The sequence below is a fragment of the Takifugu flavidus genome, chromosome 12, assembly GCF_003711565.1.
Source record: "Takifugu flavidus isolate HTHZ2018 chromosome 12, ASM371156v2, whole genome shotgun sequence".
NCBI lineage: Eukaryota > Metazoa > Chordata > Actinopteri > Tetraodontiformes > Tetraodontidae > Takifugu > Takifugu flavidus.
The window spans coordinates 6,761,728-6,777,060 of NC_079531.1; the positions used below are offsets into that span (position 1 = coordinate 6,761,728).

At 42.6% G+C, this 15,333-nt stretch overlaps 1 protein-coding gene across 2 annotated transcripts; it reads right to left on the minus strand.

The window, feature by feature from the left end:
• Positions 1-875: 875 nt before the first annotated feature.
• smc4 (structural maintenance of chromosomes 4) lies at positions 876-15,021 on the minus strand. Of its 2 annotated transcripts, XM_057050426.1 has the most exons (24): positions 14,817-15,021; positions 13,408-13,569; positions 12,220-12,407; positions 11,642-11,833; positions 10,508-10,684; positions 8,881-9,045; positions 8,614-8,741; positions 8,316-8,456; positions 6,595-6,745; positions 5,804-5,968; positions 5,466-5,699; positions 5,186-5,371; positions 4,880-5,041; positions 4,003-4,228; positions 3,823-3,902; positions 3,502-3,654; positions 3,274-3,400; positions 2,707-2,896; positions 2,475-2,619; positions 2,217-2,390; positions 1,941-2,123; positions 1,635-1,867; positions 1,377-1,560; positions 876-1,293 (listed from the first exon to the last, which is right to left on the minus strand). In XM_057050426.1, exons 2-24 carry the CDS (start codon positions 13,556-13,558, stop codon positions 1,129-1,131), a joined length of 3,900 nt encoding a protein of 1,299 aa, XP_056906406.1. In that variant the 5' UTR covers positions 13,559-13,569; positions 14,817-15,021; the 3' UTR covers positions 876-1,128. The 2 variants fall into 2 exon arrangements, with proteins under 2 accessions (XP_056906406.1, XP_056906407.1); XM_057050427.1 differs by lacking the exons at positions 13,408-13,569; positions 14,817-15,021 and adding an exon at positions 13,156-13,353.
• Positions 15,022-15,333: the final 312 nt, after the last annotated feature.

Below are 15,333 nucleotides of genomic sequence, written 5' to 3' on the forward strand. Positions count from 1 at the left end.
AATTCAACTATTTCTTTGTACTAAAGGATTATGGAAAACCTAAACCTGAAGAGGGGGTAAAATTATTAATAAAAGCATGTCCACCAATTTCTCTCACCTTATAATGGAGTGATCAACGGTCATGCAAATCTAGTGACCTTACATTCAATGGCGGCAAATGAGATGTGAATGTAAAACGTAATGTCTCGTTATTGTGTGAGGACTTATTTCATTAGTGACCCAGTAAGTGGTCCAGGGGCGGCGGAAAACCACGGAGGCATGGCGTCAACCTGCCTCGGAGGTTGGTCGAACGGGCGTGGTCTCAACAGTGAGTCCCCGCCCACATCAGGTAATGTTTACCATGGCAGCTCCGCTTAGGACATTGTTGGGTCAAATTAATAAAATAAGCACTTGACAGCATGTAAATGCAATTCAAACTTGTTTAAGGACATTTCAACTCGGTATTAATCATCATTCAGTGAGATTTCCTGGAGTTCTGGTCACCATCCCTATATATAATTCTTTAGATTTAAATTTTTATTTTTTTTAGAATTTAACATTTATAGAATTAATTTACCTTTCCCCCCACCTAATACACTAAAACGGGTCGGCAACCCAAAATGTTGAAAGAGCCATATTGGACCAAGAAACAAATCTGTCTGGAGGCACAAAAAATTAAAAGCTTTACATAAGCCTTATTATGAAGGCAACGTATGCTATAAGTGTCTATATTAGCCTACTTTCAAAATGATAAGTAGGCAACAAATCCATAATGAGCATTCAGGATGAAATGTTTATTTTCCCTGCAGTGCATCATGGAGAGAATGACGCACCACGTACTGTGCTGCACGATGGTGCTTTTTCCTCCTACAGAAATTATATTAAAACAAAAAATATATTCACGCCATCTTTTCCCATTTTAATATTTTTGAAAAAGCTCCAGGGAGCCACTAGGGCGGCGCTAAAGAGCCGCGGATTGGAAGTGACAGATGTGTCAGTCTTTTCCAAAAAAATATTTATTGATTTGGATTTTTTTTTTTTGATAAAATGGATAGCAGCATTTTCTTCTGAAGAATGATTAAAAAAATATTTATAATGTGAAAAGAGCTGGATGCAGAAGGAGCCGGGCAGGTTTAGCCGAGACTGAGCTCAGGCGGTGATGGCATCGTGCTCCTTGAACACGATGGTCTTGGGGTTGATCCCAACGCTCTTGGTGGTGTTGTGAGTTTTGTAGATGCCGATGAGACGATCAGCGATCTCAAACATGTTGTTCCTCAGCGAGATGATGATGAACTGAGCATTCTTCGTTTGTTCCTGCAGAGACAAACATACCCAGAGACGTTTAACACCCCGTCTTCAGATCATCTCACCCCGTCTTGAAGCCTCAGCACACTCACGTAGATGTAACAAGCGACAATGGAGACATTTTTGAAGTCTAGTGCAGCATCGATCTCGTCCATGAAGTAGAGCGGCGTGGGTTTGTAGTGGTGCAGAGCAAACACCAGAGCCAGGGAGCTGAGGGTCTTCTCTCCTCCCGACAGGTTGAAGATCTTTTTCCAGCTCTTCTTTGGGGGACGGACACTAAAAATGAACAGAAGTTCTGAGCTCAGGCCAAGGAGCGACGAACCCAACAGGTCTATGGCGCTGCCTCAAACCTGAACATGATGCCCTCAGAGAAGGGGTCCAAACTGTCCACCAGCTCCAACTCTGCATCACCACCCAGGGTGAGCATCTGGTAGTTCTCCTTCAGTTTGTTGGTGATCATGTTGAAGCCCGTCATGAACTCATTGAGACGCTGTTTGCGCAGGTCCTCGTAGGCACATTTAAACTTGTCCCTCTCGGTGGTGATCTGGTCCAGCTGAGCCACCCTCTGCAGGTACAGCTCCTCCTGAACGCACCCCACGCCCCAGATTTAGGCTTGCAACCCTTTTGAAACCGCAGGCTTGTTTATAATCACGCACCTTCTTCCTGTACTCGGCAATGGCCCCCAGGTTGGGGTTCATCTGGGAACTCTGGGTCTCCAACGTGATCATCTTGTTGATGATCACGTTGGCATCTTTGATTTGGTCCAGTTCCGCAGGCGTCAGCACAGGAAGCTCCTCTGCTGGATTGTCCTCGATGGTGTGAAGGGAGAGCTTACTGGCCTGAAGAACACCAACAAGAATAAATGTAACATCCGTTGACAGCACCTCTCAAATGAGCCAGCTGCATCAGCGGGCGTGTGGTACGAGACAAACCTCCTTCTGCCAGTGTTTAATCTTGTTTTTGTGTTCCGTTATGGTGGTCTCGATCTGCTCGACCCGCAGCCGGACACTGAGGGACTCCTCCTGCAGCGCGTGCTCCTGCTGCTGGAGAGCCTTTATCTCCTTCAGCACCCCTTGATACTGCTCCTGCACCTCAGGAAGGGAGGCCTACGGATGACAAAATACACAGCATTAGGGAAAATTGAGGAAAACCAATCAAAATTAGTAGGAATATCAGAAGGAGGAGCCAACCTCAGACTCTTGGCAGGCCTGCATGACTTCTCCTGCTTCATCTTCCAGCTTCTTCAGCTGTTCTGTGAGCTCTGCCATGGACTTCTGGTTCTCCTCCAGCTCAGCCTGCACACGGGTCACGCTCTCCTCACACTTCTTCAGGTTGCTGCACAGACAAGAGACACACGGTCGTTGGGCCTCATTTGTGCAAGAGTGGGAGAAAACATAGGTTACAAATGCATCATGTCCTCACCGGTCAGCTGTCTTTATGGCCACTTGTGCCTTCGTTATGACAGAAGAACATTCGTCTAGGGCCTTGTTGATTTTGTCCAGCTTGTCCTGCTGAGCCTTTAGTTTGCAACTGTTGATGTCCACAATCAGGTTGTGGAGCCTTTTCACCTCATTTTCCACCTTCCCCGCTTTACTGGATGCAGCCTCATAGTCTGAAAAGAAGCCAAACACGACACCATTTCATCACGTGTAACATTATTTATGCAAACAAGTTTTAATACAACCTGCAACTCTAAAACATTAAATTCTGTTTAGTTCTTATAGATTATCTTTAGAAAGTTACTGTTTGATTAGCACAGCTTACAGGACAGTGTGGTGACTGAATTCTTGTCAGAAATGTTGTCTTGTTTCTTTATAGGCCACTAAAACCTGATTTTTCAGGCAGAAATAGTTAAGAGCTAGGGTTAGGGTTAGGGTTGCCCTTCTCTCGTTTCTCTCTGAAACCAGTGTCCACTCCCACAACCGCTCACGCTGTACTGATACAAAGCTGCGACAGCCGTTGTCCTCGCCACTGATCGGAGGACCCTACCTTTTTTAAAAGCCTCCAGGCTTTTTTCCATCTGTTTCTGTTTGCTCTTGTCTGGGGCTGAGGCCAAAACGTTGGCCTCAAGTTCTTTGATTTGAAGTTTCAAGTGAGTCTCCTGGTCAGCTAGACTCTGGAAGAAAAGGCTCATGTTTTGTTGCTGGCTCTGGATAATAGATGATATGTGCTTTACATCACAAAACCAGTTAAGATGAAAGGAGACATGTGCTGTACAGTCATGCTCTTGGTGTATTTTTCCAGGGTGTTCCTCATGTCGCGCATCTGTGGCTGCAGACGCTGGACGGTCTCCTCTAGCTGCAGCTTCTTCTCATGGCAGCCCTGCAGCTTTGACACTTTCTCATTCAGCCTTTTCTCCATGCTGTCAAGCTAGATACAGCAGAGTAAGATTTTAGTGTTGGCAATCACACGGATACAATTTAGATTATTTTAAATGGTTCTAAATGGAATCTGATACGCGAGTTCAGAAACAAATTGACAGTGATTTAGTCTGGAAACTTTTCTTTGGAAGCATTTAGACACTAATTCAGCTCTCACCTCTGCCTGGGAGATTTGGGAAGCAGCAATGGAGGAGCCCATCCTGCCCTTCATCACTCTTCCACCTCCTGTCATAGTTCCTGGGGTTCAGAAAAAAAAAAAACAGGTTTATATTTTAGAGGAATAAATAGGCAGAGGGGAAAAATGTTAGGTAAGCATGAGACCAATGGAGGTTCCTACCAGCCATTTCAATAATCTGTCCCTTCAGCGTGACCACTCTCCAGCGCCTGTCCTTCTGGAAGGCGATCCTCGTCGCCTGCTCCATGTCCTGGGCCACCAGAGTGTCCCGCAGAGCGAAGTAGAACGCTGGTCGCACGCTCTCATCCTTGACTCGCACCATGTCAAAGAGGCGAGGACTCTCCTCTGGGGTGTGGATAGGGGCCGTGTTCTTCTCCCACACTTTCATCTGAGCAGAGGAAGGAAATCACAATCACAAAGAACTAAATCTTGTATTTATCTTTACTACAACGACAGCGAGTTTGAATAAACTCAGTTCCGTAACTATTTAGATTCTGTGAGCACGTGATGAATAACCGACATCTCTAATCCACATACATGAACTCTGGCAAAAGCTGGAAATTAAATAAATAAATCAAGCAATCCAACACCAGCCAGCATGGCATCACCGGGGAATTTATTCTATATTCTCAACAGGAACAGTGCCACCTACAGTCACGATAGTGTTAAGGCAGACTTGAAAACCACATTTAACCCAGCCATGCAGATGTAAACTTTTTTGCTACTTTTAATTAGGCTGTGGTGCAGATTTTTAAGAGAAGGGAAAAGTCATGATTTTATCATGACTCAGTGGGAGGTTAAGTCCACTGTCTCCAGTACAGACTCAGACAGTAAGTCAATGTGGAAATATGCCTGGCCTGTGTTTGAGGTTAGTTTGATAACCCAGCGGAGCTGCTTCATCCTGTGAGTTAACTCGGTGTGCAAACACAATTAGGAGCATAACAGAGTAAAACATAGAGCACAATTCATACTGCGTCTAGTTTTATGAGGTGGCGCTGGAAAAGAAATACCAGTTAATGACAACTCAGAGGGTGTGTACCTTGTCCAGTCCGATGAAGGTGGCAACGCCGATGTTCTGTTCTTTGAGGAAGGTAACACATTTCTGAGCTGTGTCAATGGTGTCCACCACAATGTTGTCCAGTGCACCACAACTCGAGGAGATGGCTACATCATACTTCTCATCTATGGCTCCGAGGTCTCCCTACAAGGGCAACAATTTATTCAAGGATACCTTTAATATGGACTCTCCTGGAGGCCACTTTGGACTAAAAATAAAATACATTTCACAGCAAAATAATCAGCTGCTCAACTGCTGTGTGTGTATATTAATAACACTAGTCTTTACCAATCGTCCCAAAATGCCAGGGATTCTGCCCGTTTTCTTCTGTTGCATCAGAGCATCCAGGACCTTCCCTCGACTGCGGTTGGAAGACAGAGAGCTCTTGGCCTCATCCACTTTTTGCCTCATTTCCCTTACAACTTCCTGAGTCTCATTATCTAACTTCACTAGTTGTCCAAGCTCATCCTCATCCTGTTCAGGAAAAAAAAGACACAACATCTCAGGCAAAGTTGAAACATGACACAACCGTGCAGAAAGGATCATTTCAAGCCCAGCAGGTTTTTACCTTCTTGAGCTCTTTTTCCATCTCGGGTATTTTGACTTGCAGGTCCTTGATGGCAGCGCGGCGTTCGCGCAGCGTGTTGGACGTCGTTTCAAGCGTCTGCTTGGCAGAGTTGAGCTGTGTCACAGCCTTATTGTGACGACTGAGATAGATGTCGAGCTCCGACTGAGCCAGATCCATACGAGAGCGTGTCTCGTTGACGGCCTTGCTCAGCTCCATCAGCTCTTTCTCTCTGGTCTGGACAAAATGCAAGAGGAGAGTTGAGACTGGGAGGTGAGGAGGGAAGAATAACTGTAGAAGATCCAGAGACGGACAAATCAAGGCAGAAAGATCAGACACACCTCTTTGTCCTGCTGCAATCCACTGGTCTCTTCTTTGAGACTCTCCATCACATCCTTCAGTTTCTCCTCTTCTTTGACTTTCTGCTTCTCCATCTCCTCCTTGCGAGCCGCTGCATCAGCAATGGCCTTCTCGCTACTGGCAGGAACACCTCTCACCTCTTCTAACTGACAGAAGCACCAGACACATAACTGAGCATCACACCAAATGCCACAAAGCTGCTTGTTACAGGCAACATGGAGAAGACCCCATCACGTGTTAGTTAATGATTTAAAAATATATAATATTTAATTGGAAAGATTTTGTCAAGGCTGGAACAAGTCAGCTGTGTGTACAGTCAAGTCTATTGGCACAACTGAGAAATATGGATTTGACTGTTGCCAACCAAAGAGCAGAACAGTGCTCCCCAGAGGCCCTGACAAAGGCGTTTCTAGAGCGTCACTATAGGTGGAGCCAATATGGTTTTAAGAAGAGAATGATGGAAAATACCTACATTTACAAGAAAAGTCAACATTAGCTTTAAAGACCATGTTTCAATATGCCAGTTAAAGAATGGAACTGTATTCATGCCAAAACAAAGGGATGTTATCATTAGCTACATTTAAACCTTTATTAAACGTGAATGTAAGGTTTTAAAAAAGTCAAATGACACCAAATCTAACTGTACTGATAAAGTAAAATGTGTGATTCTATAATTCAATAACAATTAATAAAGGAGTTTGTGTAAAATCTTGACAAACGTCGGTGCAACTCAATCGTGTGAGAGTGGGTGACGGCTGAAAGGCCTACACACCTTTTCTTTGTCCTTCTCCAGTTGCTTCTGCAGCTTTTTGTTCTTGCTCTTGCAGTGTTTAATCTTTTCCCGCACTTCAACATCCTGCAGATCCAGCTGAGTGAACTTCTCTTTCTGGGTCTCAATGTACTTGTTCAGCTTATTTTGTTTTCTGGTTAAAAGACATTTTTATTTCAAACTTAATAAATAATGTTCAAATTAAAAATAAACAGAGCTAAACTAGAAACAGGAGGCAACTGTGGTACTCAAAAAGGGTCTTGTGGACACCATCCGAGCCCTTGTCTCAATATAAACGGTAATAAATGTGTAGATCTCAATGCACCTGAAAATGTTGAAACAGTCTGATGTAGAACATGTGGAACTCTGACTCAAGTCTATGGGAAAGTATTTCTCTTTCTTTCTCTGTAGAACAAATGACTGGGAAGGCTGACTAAGCACCACAGTGACATCATAGAATATAGAATGCCAAAGTAAAATAGCTGTAGTGGAAGACAAATGTTTGACTAATCACTTCAGCACATCGCACCACTGTCGAGACCAACTGTGTCAGTTCATGTTAGACCGTGCTGTAAAAGCTTTTATCACACACAGAACTGGCATTTAATGCAACGGGAGTACAAACAGCAGCAGCACTAAAATAGATTGAGCAAAGTACAGTGGCCAATTGATGAAGGGGGGGGGGGGGGAATGCTCAGACATTAACCCTCTACATCAAGGCTACTTAAAGTGTATATATATATATACTTATATTACATCAATTTGACCCTGGTTTCCTGACGCAGACCTTGTTGACCCAGCCACATCCGAGCCGGTATGACACCAGGAACACTGAACCTTGCCGAATCCTGCTCGCCTGGATTCAAACTGATAACCTTTTGCACCAAAGTCAGTGGCGTAAACCACTGACCTATCCAGTCACATATATAGAGGTGCATTGTGTGCACTATGTACCATCAGCTTGCTAAATGGTTTTATAGCATTCCTCCAGTCATAACTGATTAGATTGCCATGGTGTAATTTTAAACGTATGCTTGAAATGTGCACAAAAACAGCTTTTAAACAAGTTGAGGTTGGCTTTTTCTTTAAAAAAAAAAAAGAAAAAAAAAAAAAAGTAAGTAGTACATTTGTGTGGGTTCAGTACGTCTTTAAAATAGGATGTTAGGTTAAAAATGACCATACAGCGAGGAGGGTTTGCCAAAGCTTAAAATATCATTTTTATTTGTCTTCCCGTGTTGCCTAAATTAGCCTCAGATGATGCAGTTCTGGGGGCACAAAGAGGGCATTCTGCTACACCGTGGCAAACTCAAAACAAGCCCAAATTTGTTCCTGTATTAAGTTCTGAAAAATTATTTCAATAAAGCCCCTGCATCCTCAACGGGGCTAATAAAGACATCTTGTGGTTGGGAATTGCCTTTTCATTACCGGGGAATCATGAAAGGAAAAGTTCAGTTATGATTTAAATATTTGCATATTCCTAAATCTAATACATACAAAAAATGACAAAAAATACTTATTGCCATTTTGTATTTCTGTCCTTTTTGTAACTTTTTAAATTTTTAAACACATTAACACAGCTGCTTTTATAGAGCACTTTTCCAAACCTAAACTACAATTAAGCTACTATTTTGACTCTTCAGGCAACCACAAAATTACTGCATTCAAATACAAATAGACTTCCAACGCACATTAAATTGATCAATAGAAGAGACAAAATGCCTTACTTCTCAACGTTTTTCAACTCCTGGTTCATTTTCTCGATTTCCTGTGATATCTTTGTGTTTTTCTCTGTCAGTTCCTTTGTGTCCTCCACAATCATCATCTTCTCTTCCTCTTTGTCCACCACACGTTTCTGTAGATCGTGACTGAGGAAAATATTGAAAAAAAACAAAACCCCCTCATAATCCTGTCACAAAACACCATGAATAGCATATAAAAGCCACAACCTCTCCTGTCGAGTGTCCACAGAAATGGAAAGAAATAATATGGTTTCATGTCTTAAAGAGGTGCTGGTGCACTCACACGTGATACTGGCAGAGCCGACTCTTGTGTCTGAAGATGTCGTTCTCCAGAGTGAGGAAATCCACAGCTTTGTTCTTTTCTCCTTCTAAAGCATTCTTCTCCTTTTCCACCAGCTTCACTCGGTTGAGCTGGAAATCACACCAAACTTCATATCAGACAACGCACCTTCAGGAAAACCTTTTATCTTTCAGATTTAAATATAAAATCAAAAAAGAACTCAGGACATGTGCTAAAGTTGGTAACCCATCATGTATGAAAGCATCTCACCTTCTCTCCTCTCTGTTCATTCAGTAGTTCGATGCGTCGGGACAGCGTTTGGATGGGCTCCTTAAGGCGACAAGAGCCTATAATGTCCTCGAGGTACTCCAGCATACCCTCATCGTGTTCAGTCTGACCTTTAGGTTTCATCATAGCGATCTGCTCCACCTCGCCCTACATACAGTCCAAAACAACATAAAGAGACATGGAATCGGTTAAAAACACAACACAATTCATAATGTGTGATAACATTATCAGACCTGTGTGAGGTATGTGGCCGCTAATATGCTAAAAATATTGTTGATACAGGCATGCAGACTGATATGGATACTTGGCGTTGCAGAGAAACATTAAAGACAACATTATGTAAGATTCTGGCCATTCTTTAAGTTATAAATAGAATTCAATCTGACAAAAGCTTCTTTTTTAACCAGGTGCGGTACACTTTGCCGGATATTCCAATAAAATATATAATAGTGTAAAACCTTAAATTGACAGTGCACGTGGATATGAGAGAATTAAAAAAAAGTGTAACTATATTTGTCTTCACATGCACCTACTTTAATTCATATTAGGAAAACAACTATTGCATATCAGACATGAGTGCCTGGGTGGGAGCATAGCCATGTTATTCTCTACTGTGTTCAATAATTCACTAAACCGGCTGTTTTATTCGGACCCATAAGCCCTTTAATGGCTCTAGAAAAGTCTCTTCTTTAGTCATGCAGCCATGTCCTGAGCAGATAGCTGAAATGAAAGTCTCCAGCCATAGTGAGAAAGGTCATCCACACGTACAAAAATGCAGGACACATGTAATCACCCATCTAACCACAAACCACAGTGTGAGTTGGAAACCAGCAGATACTGTAAAAATAATGAAATGCATCAGCCATTTTGTGCAGCTGCCTTTAGATGAGTTATCATTGCAAATCATCAATAATGTAGAAGTCACACATGTCATACACTCGGATGAGGGAGGGGTGTAACTCCAAAAAACAGTCAGCTCAATATGGTGTATGAGTCCTAATAAAAATAAATAAATAAAATACAAGATGAATAAAATCAAGAGGATCTTAAAAAGATAAATAAAAATACCCAGGAACCCAGAAGAAAAGCAAAAACACAAGCCATGAAATGAAGGTGTTTGTTCCAGCCACAGTGAAGCAGCACTGCTAATATTGGGGTTGAGGTCTGACATTACACACCAATATTTACGTGCTGCTAAAGCGTGGCAGGTACATGAGAGGTGGAGAGGAAGGGAGGTCCAAACACTCACCATCACCAGGTCAACCCTATCAAACAGCTTCCAGCTCTACAGAATCTAATACAGCAGCTGCAGCCTGGACTTTATATGGATCGCCTTTTTCCTTAAAATTCTAAAGCAGCAGATTATGGCTTGCACCCTTTTCTACATCGTTACAAACCATGATGCGCTGCTATAGCAGTCTAAGGGACTCATCACTGCCAGTGTAACAGGTTAATCTCACAGACAGATTGGATTTAACTCAAGTAAGACATCACTTTTTTTTTTATTGCACTTTGAGGAATATTCACAAACACACACCCACACAAGCTGCAGCCGAGTAAGAAGTAGAGGGGGAAAAAAAAGAAAAAAACAAGGAAAATTCACCATTACCTGCAAGATCAGAAATCTGTTGTGGTCCAGGTCAATGCCATGGCTTCGCAGCAAAACCCCCACTTCTTTGAACGTGGCTTTCTTGCCATTGATATAGTAGGCTGAGGAATTGTCTTTGTTGGCAGTCCTGGAAACACAGAATTTGCTGTTGGGGATGACTTCGTAGTCATCTCCTTCCTGATTCAGAGGGGGGAGGGGCAGAAAACACACAGGAGCTTAGAGCAGAACAGTTCAGGAGAAACCCAAAATATTTCTCATGTTCAGAGGATCATTTGGATAAAACAAGATAAGCAGAGCACACGGTAAATTTAAGAAAAAGTCTCCTCTGTTGTTTAAAAGGACAGACCTGTTGCTCAAAAGTACACCACAGAGGCCTCAACCCACACTTTTAATAAACACTGTCAATAGCTGGATCTATTTTTAATTCATGCATACTAAATGAAATCATGCTAGATAAAATTAGATAAGAAAAATGTTATGATGAGGTCAACATAGAAATTAACCAATGTTGAAAATAATTCTTGTGTAATTCTATGCTGAGTACACCACCCCTCTGAAATTATTTTTCAAATTTTTAAAAACATCTAGACAAAAACTTGGTGTATTTTAAAGACTTTGATAAATACTTTACCAACTTGATTTTGTTATTTAAAAAAATAATAAAACAAGTTCACATATGCTATGTGCAAACTAATATCTCCTTTAAAAAAATATAACAAATACAAAAGCATTGTGTGTAAATACCATCTCATAAATCGTATTCATCTCACTGCTCACACACACTAGAATCAGATAATAGTCATAATAGTCTGTCACTAAATGGCTCATTTAGAAAATATTTTTAAATAGAGGGTTCGAATTTGAGCACACGAGTCAACAGTTTCACATGTAAGTGGGTGTTGTTAGTTTTTCTGACTAATTTTCCTTGAATTCCGTCAATGCCTGATTCAGCTATATCATCAATCAGATAAGACCAATATCATCTCATAAACAAGGTAAAATATAAGTTTTTAAACTTCAACTTCCCCTGAGAGAAATCTCTCTTTAGCTGCCCTCCACATTGATTACTTTACTACAGATGTGGTGTGTGTGGAGTGAACTGCTGTGACAAAATAAAGACATATACACTTATACCTTATCAATAATCTTTTGAAAATGCACTTCCACGGTACAGCTTTCCACATCTTTGTGTTTATCGGAACTGTGAATCAAAACCGAGAGCTTTTTCGATCTTATCTTTTGAGCTCTGTATCCAAACACAAAGAGCATTGAATCTATGACATTGGACTTTCCGCTTCCATTCGGACCAATGATGCAAGAAAAGCGCTGGGAAAGAGGAAAAAACAGAAATATAAATTACAGAAAATATAAACAACACAAAAGCAAATGTATTCCCTGTACGTGTAACGTGTATTTATTAAAAAAAGAAAAAGACATGAAAAGGGTAAAAACACACCACTAGATAAGTGGCACAAAAATTCAAAAGACTGATGAGAGCTTCCCCCCTTATTTAAAAATATAAATAAATTAATTAAAAAAACATTGTACACAGTTTTGTAGCTTGTGACACCACTGCACCAGGCCACACATTTGCACCAAAAAAAATTAAAAAGTTATAAAAGCAGAAATAAAACCAAAGTCAGAAAGTGTGAGTAGAACACAACAGCCTAAAGTATTTGCCAGCCAGGGTTTGTAACCATGTTTGGTCGTACCTTGTGAAAAGGCCCCAGAATCTGCTCCCCAGCATAAGATTTAAAGTTGCGATTGACTAAATGTGTGATCATCAAGCGGGGAGCGCCTGCTTCGTTGGTCATCGCTGGGGGCGGGGGTGCAGGGATGCTGCCCAGAATCTCCTCCAAACTTCGACTATCGACCTCGGCGGCTTGCCCCTGAGACGCATCTGTGGCACAGAGAGAAGCACAACTTTCTTTTTTAATTCCTCCGAGCGAGTCGTTTCAGGTTGGGGACAGTCGGTGGTGGGTTGGGGGAGGGGTAGAGGAGCGGGAGGAGGAAAAAAAAAAACCCAAACAAACAAACAAAAACCCGGGCAGCGAGTTAAAACGGCCAACCCAAGTTGACAGGCGTTATTTTTCTTTGTTCTGACAAGGGGAGTCAATTGAAAAACAGACTATGGCCGCTTGTGCGCAAGCCCACGTTATTCTAAAGGCTCCGAGAAGCGTCGCTAGATGCGCCACATTCACTACGTCGATGAGAAATAACCAAAGCGGACATTTCGATCGCAAACTTCACACTAAGCGGCTAGAAAAAAAACACCCTCGTTTAATGCCAATAATGTTTATCCCAACGAGATAGTTGCCCCACAATGCAACCACAGCGTGCAAATAAATAAATAAAAAAATCCGATAATTCTATTGTGCTCACATGAGCTAAGAAACTAAACGGTCGCTGTTTGGAAATGATCATTCTGATTGTTTGCTATTGCAGCAAAGGTTTCCCCGGGAAGAACAAGACGATTTCCCCGAGAAAGAAAGGACACTGCGCTCATCTGTGTCCATCCATAAGCCACAAAATTTGAAATGAGAATAAATAAGTCAGGAGAATGAACACAAGCAACATTTCTTTTCTTTTTTTTGGGGGGGGGGGGGGTCTAGCATCAAGAAATCGCGTCATTAGCTCGTCCAAATTACCTCGTTTGACGAGAAGATCCGAAGAAGTGCACTCGACGGTGTCAAAAACATCTCAAAAAGCACAGGACGTTTATTGATGACTGGCACGCACGACACAAAAGCGGTTCTGCAAACGCGTCGAGGGTTCAAGTAAGAAATTAAGATTCCCAGCTGTTTCAATTGGCCGCCACCATTAAAGGAGTACGAGCGGCGCCATTGAGAGAACACAACTTATTTAGATTCACAGACACCAAAACAGCCTTTGTTACTTGCCAGTTGTCGGTGGTGCCTCCTCCTGGGCCGTTGGAGTTGGTTTCTTGGGGGGGGGTACATCCAGCTCGTCCTCGGAGTCATCCCGGGGCTGCGACCCTTTCCCCCCTGGCTTGGCGGCGGCGGTCGAGGCTTTAGTCGTCCTCGATGGCATGATTCAAAAATCTAAAGTTGCCCCCCCACCACAAAAAAAGAACATCCGTGATTGGGGTTGGTGTAGTTAATCTACCGGGTCCACTTTTAGTCGGTTACACGAAGCTTGCTGTTGTCAGGCTTAACTCATGGCCAGTCAGATCTCACTGCCGCCCATCTGTTAGCTGGTATATTTACACATGGCAATGATCAGGTTTAAAACACACGCTAAAGTAACCAAATCAAAAAGAATATTTTCGTTCTGCAGAGCTCGTAAAAAGCCCGACGGAGGCAGCGACCGCGGCTGTCAATCTGTTGGATGGTTACAGCGAATTAGCTGCTCTCCTCGCATCAATCCTAAAGTTCCTGCAAGAGTAAAAGGTTCTGGCACCATTCTGCGCCTGCAGAATTTCGCGTTTGATTTTGGGCGTCACAAGCTGGACGGCCAATGACCCTTGCCATGTTTGGTTGGGGGAGAAAGGAAAAATAAGCCTAAAGTAACGTCAGATAGAAAACATATTTCCCCTAATGCGCACAATGGTTATCCTGCTACAGCCTAGCGCGATGCAGCACGGTTAATGTGCAAATAAACCCCCCAAAACTTGCTTTCCATTTACGCTAAGATGCAGCCCCCTAAATAGAACAAGGTCTCCAAGTGACAATGTTAGCGAAAGGTAACTTTATTCCTTCGACTTCTATGTCGGGGGCGGTGGTCGAGACAGCGCAACCCAACTCGCCTTCTGTACACGTCCAACTTAGCTGTAACTCGGGCTAAAAGTAGCTTTCTTATGAACGCAATGTGGAGGTAACGACTGTCACACATGTGCACTAACTTGTTTAACCAGGTGCATCACCGGTGGACGCAAAGCGCCTATTTTGATATCGTTTACGCCTCTGATACTAGGTTAGCATCTGTAGCTAACCAGTGGATGTAATAGGGGAGAGAAAAGCCAAAGCTAATATAGCAGCTTTATGGGCTGACCTGTACCCATTAATGGCTAACAATATTAGCTGTTTAGCTTGTACCTTCGGTGAAGTTCCACATCACTTTTAAGTGCAAGTGTGCGAAAGCTACTTTTAAATTAAACGCAATTAAAAAGGGACGGCCTGGACTAACTGGGAGAGAACGTCAAGTCTGCTAACTAATGTGTTCTAGTAAGTTAAGTTCTAACTCAAGTAAAGCCGCTGTAAAGTGCAGCACTGTTTCGAATTAACGTTGCGGCTTTCAGCAAATAGTCGGATCCGAATCATCCCTCCCGGCTCAAGCGTCTATTATTTACCTCCCACGATATAGACACGAACTCTCAAGAATTGCGCTACCCGTCCAAAATCACGTTTGGGCGAAAGTATCCGTTAATCCAAACACAATCCGGGGGAAAAAATCACTTCCTTGTCATCCCGAGACACTGTCGGACTCGAAAACTCTAACTTGTAAATGGCGCCTAAACTGCGCCGTCGAACCAAATTCGTTACAACTGACGCAAGGCACCATGGAACATTCAAAGGGTTCGGGGAAAAACACGAAATTCAAAAAAGGGGAGCAAGCCAACTCCGCCTCTGTCGAAACAATCCCCAATGGCGACAAAATTTGATGGGCAAAACGTTCGGTGAAGAATATTGTACACATATGTCTGCGAATTATGCTCGATGCCGTGTTTAAAGACTTACATTTTCGCAATAATGTAATGTGATCGATTCTCTCCTGGCGACAGGATGAAGTGTCAAGCGGAATATATCGGGCTATATTTCAGGAGGGAAATCATACGATTGATCCGACGCTTTTTCGTGTGATCAGTT